This window comes from Talpa occidentalis, unplaced genomic scaffold (genome assembly GCF_014898055.3).
Source record: "Talpa occidentalis isolate TD23 unplaced genomic scaffold, MPIMG_talOcc4v2.1 talOcc4.1419, whole genome shotgun sequence".
NCBI classification, from domain to species: domain Eukaryota; kingdom Metazoa; phylum Chordata; class Mammalia; order Eulipotyphla; family Talpidae; genus Talpa; species Talpa occidentalis.
Genome location: NW_023601455.1, coordinates 6,771 through 19,682, shown reverse-complemented (window position 1 = coordinate 19,682; position 12,912 = coordinate 6,771). Strand labels below are relative to the sequence as shown.

Genomic DNA, 12,912 nt, shown 5'->3' with positions numbered 1-12,912 from the left:
CACAGCACAGCCCCAGGACAGAGGTGTCTGTCCATATGCTGTTCCTGGGCTAGCTGGGAAAAACATATTCAATAGTTTATTACTCAGTATGTTATTTGATCACAGTTGTGATACATCTCACCAAGAAGAGAACCAGGAGCTGGTTTCGCTGTGGGGGTCAGGGAAGTCTGAGATGAGGAAAGGCATTGATATGAGCTTTGGAGAGTGAATGGACATGGGCCAGGTGATAGGCGGGGAGGCTGGGAGACACTGTAGGCTGAGGCAAAGGTGGCGAAAGAAGTGAGAATGGCAAAGGGGATGGGAGTTATGTAACCACAAAAGGGAAGCCAGTGATCTGGAGGGCAGGAAAGGAGGAGGGGAGAGGTCGATCAGAAATTGGAGCACTAATCAGCAGTCAGATCAGACTGGGCCTGGCCTGCTGGCTCATTCAAGAGAGTGTTGTTGTTCCCAAGAGAAAGTTATTAAACCCAGATCTCTGTGACCACACAGTATTCTCTGGGGCATTGTGAATGCTTCCGGATGAGGGCGGATTTTCAGTTCCCGCAGGCTTCACCACATTCGGTCTATCCCCTCTGGGGTCAGCACCAGGGGATCGGTCTCCCCTGCCTGAGTCATAAGTTTCAGTCCTGCTAGACAATGCAGGCATCTAAATTTGCAGCCCTGGACCATATGACTTGAACGGCTTTCCCAACACTCCTTCTAACACAGCTCCATGGAGGAGACAAAGACAGAAAATACACAGCCTGGCTTTTAAGAAGGTTGAAATTTAATAGGACAGAAGGCATTTCACTAAGAACTTCCTAGGAGGTAATAGATAAATGGTAAGAATCATATGACTATCGCTGCCCTTCTGTTATAGTCCCTATGTCTGTGCTGGACACCCAGGGGCCCCTTAATAGACTGTTGTTGGGTGAGTGATTCACAAGCCAGTGAATGACCCCTTGGGATCAGCCAAGACAGGAAAGTCAAGAGACACTGTAATTACCTGGCAATATCTCCAAATGCCTTCAACATGGGCTTGTTCACGTACTGCAGTCCGTGCTTGGCACACAGTGACCTCACCAAAGGCGCCACCCTGTGATAATTATGGCGTGGCATTGTGGGGAACAGACTAGGGAAACAGATGGGAGACAGCAAACTCAGACCTGGAGAGAAATCCCAGTTTTCTTTGTCTTAAATAAAATTATATCAGCCATGCAGACCCAACCTTGACCTTGCACAGTTACTTGAAGTTCAAAAACTTGCCAAGATACTCTTGTCTTTTAACCCTCCATAAGTCCTGGGGGCGGAGGGTGGAGGGACAGGAGCAGATGTTTGGAAAGAGCTAAGGGAACACATGTGAAGTCCATCCAGTGTGTATTTTGGTCCCGGTCCAACAAAAGTATGGGGTTTTCTATCATTTCTCATTACCCAGAGAGCTTGAGATATCCACCTCTCTCCGCCTGGTTCAAGTGGACTGGGAACATACGATATTCCAAATAGTCATTTTAGGGTAGAGATAGATTTTCTATTCAAGGTTTTCACTAATGAGCCAGATGACTTTCTTACTCCCTGATAAAATATGAAAAATAGTTACCTCTTGTTTTGCTGAGATTTTAAAGGACTAACATGAGAGAAAGAATAAGAAAAATCCCATAAATAAGTGTAAGATCACTTTCTTTCTCTGACAATCATGAATATGCGGTTTTCAAAGAGGATGTGGAAAGTCCCTCCCCTGTATAATCTGGAAAGATTGACTCAAACTATTAAATCACTTTTTTCTTTTTTAGGGCAAGTCCACCTAATTTATTGGTGAAGTATTTCTAAATACTATTTGGAAATTGCACCAAGGACTAGATTTTACTGTTGATTTTCTTGCAGATAGAATAAAAATATAGATATTTGCATTAAATTATAATTAAGTCTCAACATAGCTTGGTTACCCACGTGGCATTCTTTTTCTTGGGCTTTGCTAACACATAAAATATACAGGAACAATCACCAATTCTTAGGAATCTGGAAACTGAGTCACTGGCACTTTTCCAAGATCCTATTCCTTTTACTCACAATTATCTCCTTCTTTTTATTCTTCCCTTCCTTATCATTGATGTTAATACGAAGAGAGTCTTTAGACACTTCTGGTTCATTTTTGCCCTCTAAGATCCTAGAGCCTAGGGCTCTGCTCTGGACTGTCTGGGGGAGGAGGTCATTATAATTCATGACAGACCTTGCCCATCACCACTACTATCAATGTTTCTGTCACTCACTGATGCTCTATTTGGAAGTTCAGGTGTCCCGTGAACCAGTCGTTGAAAAAGGACTGTTCAACATTGCAAGTGCCCAAGACCTGCAAGAAAAGCTTATTATAGTTGATGAAAATGAGTTCAAGTTTCAAACAAAGAAAATGTTTACATAGTCTTCTATTCAGTTAATTACTCAACAGGTACTGATCGAGAGCCTATTTTGTGTAAGAAACTGAGGAATATAAGGAGCATGCGGTCCCAGGTCTCATATATTTTGCTAGGTAGTATCGGAAGCAATAGAATGAAAGAGCATTTGAGGGGACTAAGTCACGATCAGCCCTTGGCCACAGAAGTCTAAGGTGTGCTAAGTGAAGACTATGGAAGATGGATGTGGGATTGTAGGATTTGGGTAGAGATTGCAGGTGTTGAGTTGAGATGGTAGGACTGTGCTAAATGAGGAGGAATATTCAATGCCTTTCTATGGTCTAATTCTAGTTGGGGTTGTTGGCATTTTGACTGTCATTCTGTGGTCGTGCTATGTCATTGTGTCTCAAAGTGTACTTCAGAGAAACTTGAGGTCGCCTAGGGCTCTTTCAGGGCACCCGAAAGGGACAAAGCTATTCCCTTTCGACAGCTTCTCAATGCTGCTGTTGCAACATGAAAGTGGTATCAATACAATGCAAATGAGTGAGCAGACTGTGCTCCAAAAAGAACTTTATTTAAAACACATGCCAAATTTGTCCCTTGGTCTGTAATCTACTGATCTTTGGCTTAGTGCAAAGGTTCTGAAATCAAACTGCCTAAGTTGAAAACCTGTTTCTACCACTTAATATTTGTGTGACTTTATGCAAGTTACTCAACTTCTTTTGGCCCTGTTTTAACATCTGTAAAAAAGCAATAATTATAGCACCTGCCTCATTTAGTTGCATGCAAAGCAGTTGACAGTGCTTTCCCCTGGCAAACTTTTGATGAGTATGATTATATGAGATAAACAGACTGCAGGTTAAGGATTTTCTCCAGGATCGCCTTTGTTACCTGAGTGCTGAGCCAGTCCAGGTTCTGCTCTCTGCTCATTTTCATTGGTATGTGACTCATCTGGGTAACATATGCAATCCAGGGACTTTCAAGAACCCTTTTGAAGAATGAAAAGAGGAAGTAGTGACTTCTTTGGTATTTCAGTTCCAGTCACTGGACTTGGCATAAATCCTGGCAGAGCTGACTGAGCATTAGAGGAAATGGGAGGGGGATTCAAAGGTTTCAATAAAATGGGGGCCATTTGTCTTCATCTTTGGCGACCCTTTATACCTAGAGATGACATTCTGAGCTTTAATTCACATGATCCATCTTTCTGCCTAATGTGTGGGAGCAGTGCCCCCAAAGTCTACAATTACATTAGTGCAAGCATCAAAAGACACCTGGGAACTTAAGGTCATATGCAAAGTGATTACTGGCTTGGGTTCTGTCATCAGACATAGTTGGGTTCAAGTTCTGATTTGCACTGCCACTGGTCCTTGCTTGCTCTATAAACTAGGGCAAGTGATCTCATCTTTCTGAGCTTCAACTCCCTTAGAAGAAAAATGAAGATATTATTTATATCACAAAGGTTGAGTGAGGCTAATCAAATAAGATAATGCATACAAAGTCTTCAGCAAAGTGAATGATACATAAGGTCACTATCATTATCCTTAGTGTATGAAGGATTTAGAATAATCAGGCAAAAGAGTGAGGGAGGAATAAATTAGGAAGCTGAAGAGGGCTATTCAGTTGGAAGCCATTTTGGTTTTGAGACAATCTCTAGTCATAAAATAGCTTTAAAAAGTTCCTTTCCTTGCATTATATTTGGCAAGGATTATGAAGTCCAGCTGGATTGCAGTTTGAAAGGGTTCAGGGATTGGATGAAACACTGCAATTAGAAATTAAGCAAGTGAGGAAAAAAACAGGGAAGACTGAGCAAATATTTTGAAAGAACTCTTTCTACTCTACTATTTCAATTTTTTTTCATGTTTTCTTGGAAATGTCTCACTTACAGAGAATGGGACATGATATCCTGATCTGAAAATCACAAATAACTTAGATAAGGGAAGTAAGAAGAATTTATGGGAATAAGAGAATATTCTTGCTTTCTTACTTGACCAAAAATATGAGCACAATAGTTCCAAAGATTCCATAGAAAGGGCCATATGTGATGAAATGGCGGATGTAAAAACTGCTGACCCAAGCAATGTCCTGCAGAGAGAAGTTTTCAGAAGTTAGATGCCCTGAACAAAATTTCATTTTCCCTTCATTGTGGGTGGGGGGGCTGTAATTCCAGGGAGGTACATCTGGAAGGGACCACATATTTGCATTTCACATTTTTGACCTGCCCTAGTGTTAGAGTCAGGTACTTACTGCCCAATACCGTCGGAGGTACATCTCTTGCATGGATTGTAGGTTGAAATATATAGGCATGAGGAGGGGAAGTCCAACTAAACAATAAAAGAAAGATGGTGAATAAACAAGCAGAATGAGACTACCCTGCTAACAGTCTAGCTCCTTGACATGCTCCCTGAAATGCTGTCCCTGAGTGGGGATGCAGGGATGCAAATCCAGTCCAGAACCACATCCTGGACTAGAGAATTTTTAAATCTCTGAGACTGAATTGGAATTTGGTTCAAGCGCCCTCAAGGAGTCTTCGGAAGCTTTGACGATTCGAGTCACTCTTGATGGTGGTATCTCAAAGAGGTTGCTATAAGCGTTCACATATTGGTCCACGGAATCCTTCAGTCCTTACAAACCTTAGGAGTGGGTCCTGTTCCAATAGGGTGAGGTAGCAGAAATAAAGTAGGGGTATGTGTTTCCTGGTCAGAGAATTATGTGTTTCTCCCCCAGACCAAGGAGTCTGCCTAGAGCACATTTGAGTCTTAGGGAAACTTTTGTTTTATTTTTTAAGTTAATTTTTAAATTGAAGTTACATTGGTTTATAATAGTCTACAGGTTCAGGTGTACAGTGTTATAAATCAATATTTGCATATGGCAAGTATGTTATATTCACCACTAAAAGTCTACTTTTTATCTCTCACCCGATAATCACCCCCTTGACCTGGTTTACCTACCCCCTTCCCTTCCGGTAACCACTGTTTTATTTTAATGACTCTTAGGGTTTGAGAGACTACTAAGATGCAGGCAGGTCCCCTGCATCCTCTTCTTGATGAGGCCTTCATGTTGGCCTGCAAAGGGGCAGGCTCTGCTTACTCTCAGCACATGTGATTTCACCCACCCTCCACACTAAGACACTTGAACAAACCCTAGCCTAGTTTCTGAGGGCTCAAAGCCATATCCCTGGAGTGACCTGAAGCCCTTAAGGTTCCTGCCTAAGCAAGTTCAATATCAAAAGAATTACATGTGTGCTTAAGCTGAGATCTGGCTATAAGCCTCTGACCTCCCCTTACCTAGAGCATTTATGTTAGAAAACTTACAGTAGTAAAATCCTTTCTGTGTCCTGTTGAAGAATATCTTCTACAACCCAGAAAGCCTTTCTTAGGGGCCTGGGAGTCATCCTTGAAGGTTAGGGGCCTGTCTCCCAGTCTCTGTGGGAGGGTAGGGGGCCTCATTTCCATAAGCTCCCATTAGCAGACACAGATGTCCTAATCACATGCATCAGCTTCCCCTGCCCTCAGTGTCTTCCAGTTATTTCCTTTAGTGTTTAGGAAGCCCTCTACTTTTGCATAAGCAGACCTGAGCTCAGTTGAGACTGAAGCCCCTCTCCCCTCCTGCAACAGCCTGCAGAAAATCTATCATGCCAACCTTAACAAATTCCAGCTCTCTCCGATAGTCCCATTTGTCCCTAGGATGCCGATTTGGCATTTGAGGAAAAGGGCACAGAGGACCAGCTCCTGCGGGCAGAGTGGTTTGTGAGGGGAGCGTTCTGCAGTGCATCCATGCTACCCATTCATTTCTTATAAGCTCATGTTACAACGCTGCATATGGGAGGAGGGTTCAGAAAAGAAACTCCAACAGCTGCTCTTACATGAACATACATTGAGTTAGATGGGGGCACTTTCTAATGTCCTCTTGTCTCTTTTTTGTCATGCAAGAGAAGGAGGGGTGACTATCACAGGCCACCTGATCAGGCCCGTACAGAGGACCACTTAGGGCTGGCACTGGGTGAATCAGATCACTTGCAGCAGTTTCTCAGTCTTCGCTCTCCTGGCATAACTGTTGTTCAGAGCTGTCCTATGCATCCAAGATGTTTGAAAAGCATCACTAGTTTCTAGCCTCTGGATTTGGGACCATTCCTCCCCCTTTGTTGTGATGATCCAGAATGTGTCTAAATACCCCACTGGGGCAACATCACTGGTCTCCAAGTAATTTTTGTACCTTCCCTGATGATGGTGTATTTCTCAAATGTGTAGGCATGTTATACATCAAGGTACCCTGGGGTTCCTTGTCAGCACTCTGGAATTTATTTTAGTTCCGAGGAAAACCACTTTTGCTTCTGAATCTTTTTATTGATGTCAACATTATTCAACTGTCCTATGTTCTTTCAAGCCTAGACCCACATTTAGAACTAATCATATGTAGAGAGGAATGTTAACTAGAAAGACAGAGAAATAGAGACAGAGATTCTGTAAATCTGTGTCTGTGTATCTATCTTGAACTCTCTATATCTAATGTCTTCCAAAGACATGGAAACAGCCAACTTTCTCCCACACAAGCTCTACAAGTACTTTATTTCCTTAATCTCTACTTATTTTCCAGCATCATATCATCAGTATTTCAGGCTTCTTTTCCTGTTCCTCCTTACTTTCTACCCAAATACATGATTTTTTCCTTGGCAGGTGTCTAGTCTTTCCAGTAGTAGGGTCCTAGTTGCAAGAGCTCTTGATGGCCCTGACTTTCATCTGTCTTGGAGTGATTCCTGCTCAGTACCCAGAGTGATCAGGAACATGTTAAAGCTCCTATTTACTTTTCCATTTTCCCTTTCATATTATCTTTTAGAAGATTATTTATTTATTTATTTAGGTGACATTATTTATTTATTTGGGTAACATTCTCTCTGTTCACATCATTGTTTGTGTTTTAGAAACCAGGGATCTCCCTGCTCCAGGCATTGTTACTACACCACGCCCACAACCAAGACACCCACAGGCCTCCACCATAGTTCACTGTTCTTCCCGGCAGGGTTTTCTTGCCTTCCCCTCCCACTTGGGTAGCTCAGTTCTGTAATTAGCTCTTTAGGGCAAGTTTGTAGTTTGGCTTTATCTGACCCTTTGTTTGGTTTCTCCTATTTTCACCCCAGTAAGTCTGAAATAAGACCTGCTGCTTTTCTCAATCACAAGAAGACATGAGCTTGTCTGTGAGAGGATTCCATTCATGCCTTTCTGACTGACAACTGCTTACTGCAACGAAATGGGTGATAAGGAATGTGATTCCAAGTAGACTCACCCATGTAGAAGTATAGGTGCTGCTTCTCATAGTCAATGTATTTGATTTTCTTCTTGCCATACTGAATGAAGAGAAAGACTTTTATAATAGACAATACTTTGGGTCATACAGTCAGAGAAAACTCTGTCTCTTCTCTCTCTGTGTTTCTCTCTGGGTCTCTCTCTGTCTCTCTGTGTGTCTCTCTTTGTGTGTGTCTCTCTCTGTCTTTCTCTCTGTAAAGTCTCTATGGAAAGATCCATGTGATCAGAGTTCATTGATTGTCAAACTTGAGACATTAAAAGAACCATTAACAGAATGGGAGGAAATAATCATGGTGTCTTTTTTCTTTAATTACATATGAGCAATTCTAGCATGAATAATTTATTCCACTTGACTCCAGGTATTGTGATCACTTTTTTATTCCCATGGAATCCACTTTGAATCTTTTTGTCCTTATGTGGAGTGGAGTGGTGACTAAAAGGAATATTACTGATGAATCTTTTGAGTTCTTCTTTAACTGTGGGTAGTGTGGTGCTTAGAAATCTGTTTGAAGTTCAGTCTCCATTTACACTCATTCGCTCAGCAGATATTTATTGAGTGGGTATGTAATAAAAGATATAAACATGACCTCTCCTGTGTTCTAGTATTCCTCCTATGTTTTGTTATCATGAATCTCATGCTGTGGTTGGCTATTTATAAGGCATGATCTTGTTTTTTGTTTGTTGTGCAACAAAGACTAGGCAGCACCTGAAAAAAATACCTACTTTGATTTTTAACAAAAGTTTGAGATTCTTCTAGAAGGAGACATCAGTCTTTTCCTAAGTATCCAACTCTCAAGAATCATCATTTTCCCTTGAGGAGAGACAAACATTCTGGGGCAACCCCTCCAGCTCTGATGTTGAAAGAACATTCCCATCTAAAAATTTGGTAATAGTCCTTTCCATGATGACTTTAAATTGAGGTTTAAAAAAAAATCAACCAGTGAAAAATTTCAGAATTAACTTTCCTCCTTCTTTCTCTGTTGTTTCAGAAGCACAGATTAGAGGAGGAGTCTATAAATGTCTGGCAAGACCGTGGGCCATGGCTCAAGTACAAGTGAATAAAATGATTGTGGACTAAAAATAACAGTGAAGTCACTTCTAATGGAGCTAAAATTAGTTGAGATAAGTAGGAATTTGATGCTTGTGACTTAGTACTTATTGAATGTACTCACCTGTCTTACAGGAATTACTGTCTCCAAGTTCTTGTTAAAGTTTGGAGTCATTGTCCCTCAGTCCTCTAGTTTCACCATCTAAGAGTAGGTTGTGTTGTCTTAGGGACCTGCCACCAGGATTGCTCAAGCACCATGATATGGATTGAACTCAGTCACCTCTAAGGTTAGAAAATCATGTAGCCCACACCTGCTTCTAGCCTTACAGCTCTAGCTTCAGTTATTGCTATTTCAGATCTATATCCTAAACTTAAAAGGAGAGATGCTCTTAGAATATGCTTGAAGCTGGAATATTCTAGCTTCATCTTTCCAAGAACTAGTTCTAGAACATTTCTCTGGTGCCCAGGATTCCCAAACATACCCTGACAGGTTGTAAATCTCCAACCAGAAACAGTGGACCCACATCAATATCCGGGTCTTTGGGGTAGATGTTAGGTTTGACATGATGTTGGAAGTGTCGATGATTCCACCAGTTTGTTGACAGGCCCTGAGGAGAAGAAAGGGCTCATTAGCTGAAAGATTTCTCTGTTGAAATATCCGTCACTGTGAGAGTTATCTACATGCATCTCCAAAGTCAAAATAAAAGATTTAAGCTTCTCAATCTTGCCCCCACTGTCAGGACACAGCATGGTCAACTGGACAGAAGATCTCAAAGTCCATGAACAAATCACCATCTCAATCAGGAGCATAAATTCAGACTGAGCCAATTTCTGACAATGAAACACTACATATTTGTTGTCTCTCAGTTACTGTTCATGTTGTGGCCCGCCCTGCAGTGGCCTCTGCTTGTTTTTATTGTGCATCTGATATCTGATCACATCAAGATGGACTGGGAGAGTATCATCACACTGGAATTTGAAGATTTAGGATAAAAAAAGGAATGTAAAATATCTTACACTTTTTATCCTGATTATACACTGAGATGATATTTGAGTGTATAAAGGGAAATTAAGTTACCTTTTTTAAAAATGTGGTTATAAAATGACTTCTGTCATTTTAATGCAGTTTGCATTCTGTTCCTGTTGCATTGTGTGGGCCTGGGTACATCTGTGGTAGAGGGTATTGCCCTCTCATTGCTGTCTTCTCTGTCAACCCCCCGACCCAATCCACCAGGAGTGGCATTCTTGTCTCACCTCTGATATGCCCTAATAACCTCACAGTGGAATTTCTCCCTCTAGTCCAGATCTCTCTACTGAATCTAATGCAATCACTTTCCAAACATATCCCTTGGCACAACTCATGGTATCTCGGCCTCAACATGTGCTTGTCAGTTTCTGTTCCCCCTGCTGGGCCCCTATTCCACTCCTCTGCACTTCTCTCAAATTGCATACCATGCATTCACTCTTATAATTATGCATTCATTCATTTATTCACCCGTTCATTATATATTTTGAAGTCGGTACCATGTGCTGGATACTTAGCTAGGCATTTAGAAGATAGACATGATAAAATGGGGTTCCCACACTTAGGAAACATATAATCTATGGGAGCAGTAAGCAATTAACAAGGACACTGATAAGTAATGATTCTCTTTTTCAACTAAATCCTCCGAAAATCAACATTTTGGCCTCTTCCACTAGCAGACTGTACCCGTTTATCCAATCACTATGGTAAAATGCGAGACAGGTTTTGATTCCTGGTAGATGCAGATTTCAACAGTTCAAGGTTCTGGAGTTTAGAACAGCAGTGGTCACAGTAATTATGGGTGTGGTCTACAGCAGCTGGCCCCTCCCTGGCACTCCAGTCTGAAAGCCACGATTATTGGTAATAAGAACTTACATGGGTATGTACAAAATCGGCTGCTCTTACACCAAGTTCTCTAGAGGAATCACCCTATGTCATTCCTCACTTCCAAGTAGGGTCCTTTCTTGGTGCAGCATAAAGAATCTAGACTTTGAATTGAGACCATTCTGAACTGAAATCCCTGCTACCAGGTGTGGGGCCTTGGGCGGTTTCCTCATTTGTAAGATGCTGAGGTTACTGGAGAGGATGGGTCATGCCCTCAAGAATGTTTCGGTATAGACTCATGGAAGCAGTAAAGGCCAGATTTTAAAGGAAGGCCTTAATTTCAAATTTTCTGCCTCTTTATCCCTATAATAACACTTGATTCTTACAGTTTTCATAATATGCTTATGGGTGTGTGAGAGAAAAATATGCTACAGGAAGTGCAGCTTGATTTTAGCATTGCACAAAAGCCCAACATGTCTGTAGGCATTTCTGCTCTTTTATTGTACAAATACTGCAAAAATCAGAACATATATATTTTTATGCAGCTAGTTAGTGAGTGAAAATTACAAAGAATCTCAATACCTGTCATTTTCCAAGGGGTGGGGCATGTTGATATGAAATCAAGTTTTGAAATTTAAAATTGTGGTTATGTTATAGTGGGAATGTTGCTATTTATATTGTAATTTTCTTTATTATGCCCTTCCCGCCCACCTTTCCTTTCCTCCCCACTGGTAATTTTCTCTCCTGCACATAGTTGAAGACTATATTTATTTTGCTCACAAATCATTGGTTTTGCCTGTAAAAAAAGGCAGCATGCACTTGATTACATTAGAGCCATTCCCCATTTGCTTATTCTGTTCACAAATTATCAAGGCTATATTCATTTCAATTACAGCAGCCCTCGCCTGTTACCTTGGTATCTCCTTTTGTTCATTCATTCATTCATTCATTCATGCCTTCATTCATTCAACAAATGCTTATTGAAGTCCTATCATATGCCAGACACTCTGCTGGGTGCTGTATTGCAGTGGTGCACAGAACCCTATGTCTGCCCTCCTGGAGCTTATTTCTGGGGGTGGGGGACAGGGGGCAACATTGCCACCTGCTTTTTCCAGAAGTCTGGGTTTTGCAACTCTTAACTCTTGAACAGAACCTCTGAGCTTCCTAGCCCACTCTTTCTCTTCACTTTATTTCTTCTGCACCTTTTCCTTTATTTCTTCATAATTGCACCTTTCAGAACTAATCAGGCTAACTGGATCCTCTGGTTTCCAGGCAATACATATTCAGACCCTTTCTAAGAATCTTCCCATCTGTGATTTTTATGGGATACTCCTTCATTTTTAAAGACCAATTCCATCTCCTGCAATGTGGTTCCTTATTGGACTGCCAGAGATTGAGTCAAATAGTTATTTGGGTAAGGGAAAATACAAAAACTTCTTAAATAAAAATAAACCTTTCCTTGTAAAAATATAAAATATATATTTTATATATATTTTGTAATATATATTTTATATATTATATGTATATTATAACATAATATTACATATAATACACATGGTAGCTACATTGCTAGTAAGTTTACATTTATTTGGGGTTTGTACCAACATTTTTACTGGCATAAGTACCAAACTTGGAAACCACTGCTGTGGGACATGGCACTGGAGAATGGCCCCTCCTCCCTGGGCATCCTGTACCTTGAGATGACACATCACAAATTTGTGCATCAGGTGGTTCCACTTGGACTTCTTAAATATTGAAAGGTGTCCAAAGTCATGCTGCAGGAAGGAACTCTGAGCCTGGGAGAGATGAAGTTGCTGTTAGAGAGGTTTGGCAGTGAAGATGAAATGAATAAGAGTCCACAGGGCGACTATCCCAAAGGAAGGTTTGGGAGCCTGTCTGAGAAGAACAGTTGTGATCTTGACAGAACTCCAGCCCAGACGACTTTGCATCCTCACCATGGTCATGTTCTTCCCCACCTCCCTGCCTTTGCACAGGCAGTTCTTGTAGACCAGAATGCTCTCCTTGCTGCTGTCAAATTCTTCAAGCATGGAGGGGAAGAGCCTGCCCTTTGGACACAGGCTGGTTCTTCTCCGCTTTTGACAAGTTACAGGTTGCTCTGAAGCTCAGTTCCTCATCTGCTAAGCGGGGAAAAAAGTGACTTCCTTGTGGAGCTGTTGTGCAATGTAATGGCAGGGAAGATGCCCAGCTTATGCTAAGTACCAAACAGATGTGTGTTATCTTTCTTGTTTCCAAAACTCACTTTTCAAGGAATATAGCACATTGTTTTTGCAAGAAAAAATGTAACTTATAACATTCTGGAATTTGGAAACAATGGTTCCTAATAGCATG

General features: G+C 41.3%; 1 protein-coding gene across 1 annotated transcript; it reads right to left on the bottom strand.

Moving 5' to 3' along the window:
• Positions 1 to 974: 974 nt before the first annotated feature.
• LOC119245487 (fatty acid desaturase 2-like protein FADS2B) lies at positions 975 to 12,611 on the bottom strand (the record flags this gene model as incomplete). Its single annotated transcript, XM_037511567.1, is given in 9 exon segments — positions 975 to 1,111; positions 2,247 to 2,326; positions 3,258 to 3,354; positions 4,351 to 4,448; positions 4,611 to 4,687; positions 7,647 to 7,707; positions 9,197 to 9,322; positions 12,258 to 12,377; positions 12,519 to 12,611. Coding segments are annotated over 9 exon segments (889 nt in total), but the record flags the coding sequence as incomplete, so codon positions are not given.
• Between the last annotated feature and the right edge of the window lie 301 nt (positions 12,612 to 12,912).